General features: G+C 60.1%; 1 protein-coding gene across 1 annotated transcript in view; it reads right to left on the minus strand.

The window, feature by feature from the left end:
• ARHGAP27 (Rho GTPase activating protein 27) overlaps positions 1-318 on the minus strand; it is a 31711-nt gene that overhangs the window by 3118 nt on the left and 28275 nt on the right. Inside the window, exon 15 of the mRNA XM_014537779.1 lies at positions 9-114. Coding sequence (XP_014393265.1) covers positions 9-114 — 106 coding nt within the window. The remainder of the gene's footprint in view (positions 1-8; positions 115-318) is intronic.

The raw sequence follows: 318 nt of genomic DNA on the forward strand, positions 1-318 counted from the left end.
GCGCACACCTGCTCCAGGCCGTGCCTCATCCTCCCGCCAGCTTCCCAGGCGCTCCCTGGACCCGAAGTCCACACTGCTGTTCTCGCTTTCCTCCTCCGGGGGCAGGTCTGCAGACTAGAACCACAGAGCCTCAGAGGCAGAGCCTTGCTGGCCTGGTGACCCCTGACCCCACAAAATTCACCCTCCCCTTAACCAGGATAACTCCCCTCATCTCCACCATGGGCGCTCAGAACATTCATCTTTCTTAGCTGCATGAAGCTCTCTAGGTGTTGGGAGGCAGTCCTCCTGTTCTGCCCTACCCATGTCCCAGTTCCTGCC

Source organism: Myotis brandtii, unplaced genomic scaffold, assembly GCF_000412655.1.
Source record: "Myotis brandtii unplaced genomic scaffold, ASM41265v1 scaffold1814, whole genome shotgun sequence".
In the NCBI taxonomy this organism is placed as follows: Eukaryota; Metazoa; Chordata; class Mammalia; order Chiroptera; family Vespertilionidae; genus Myotis; species Myotis brandtii.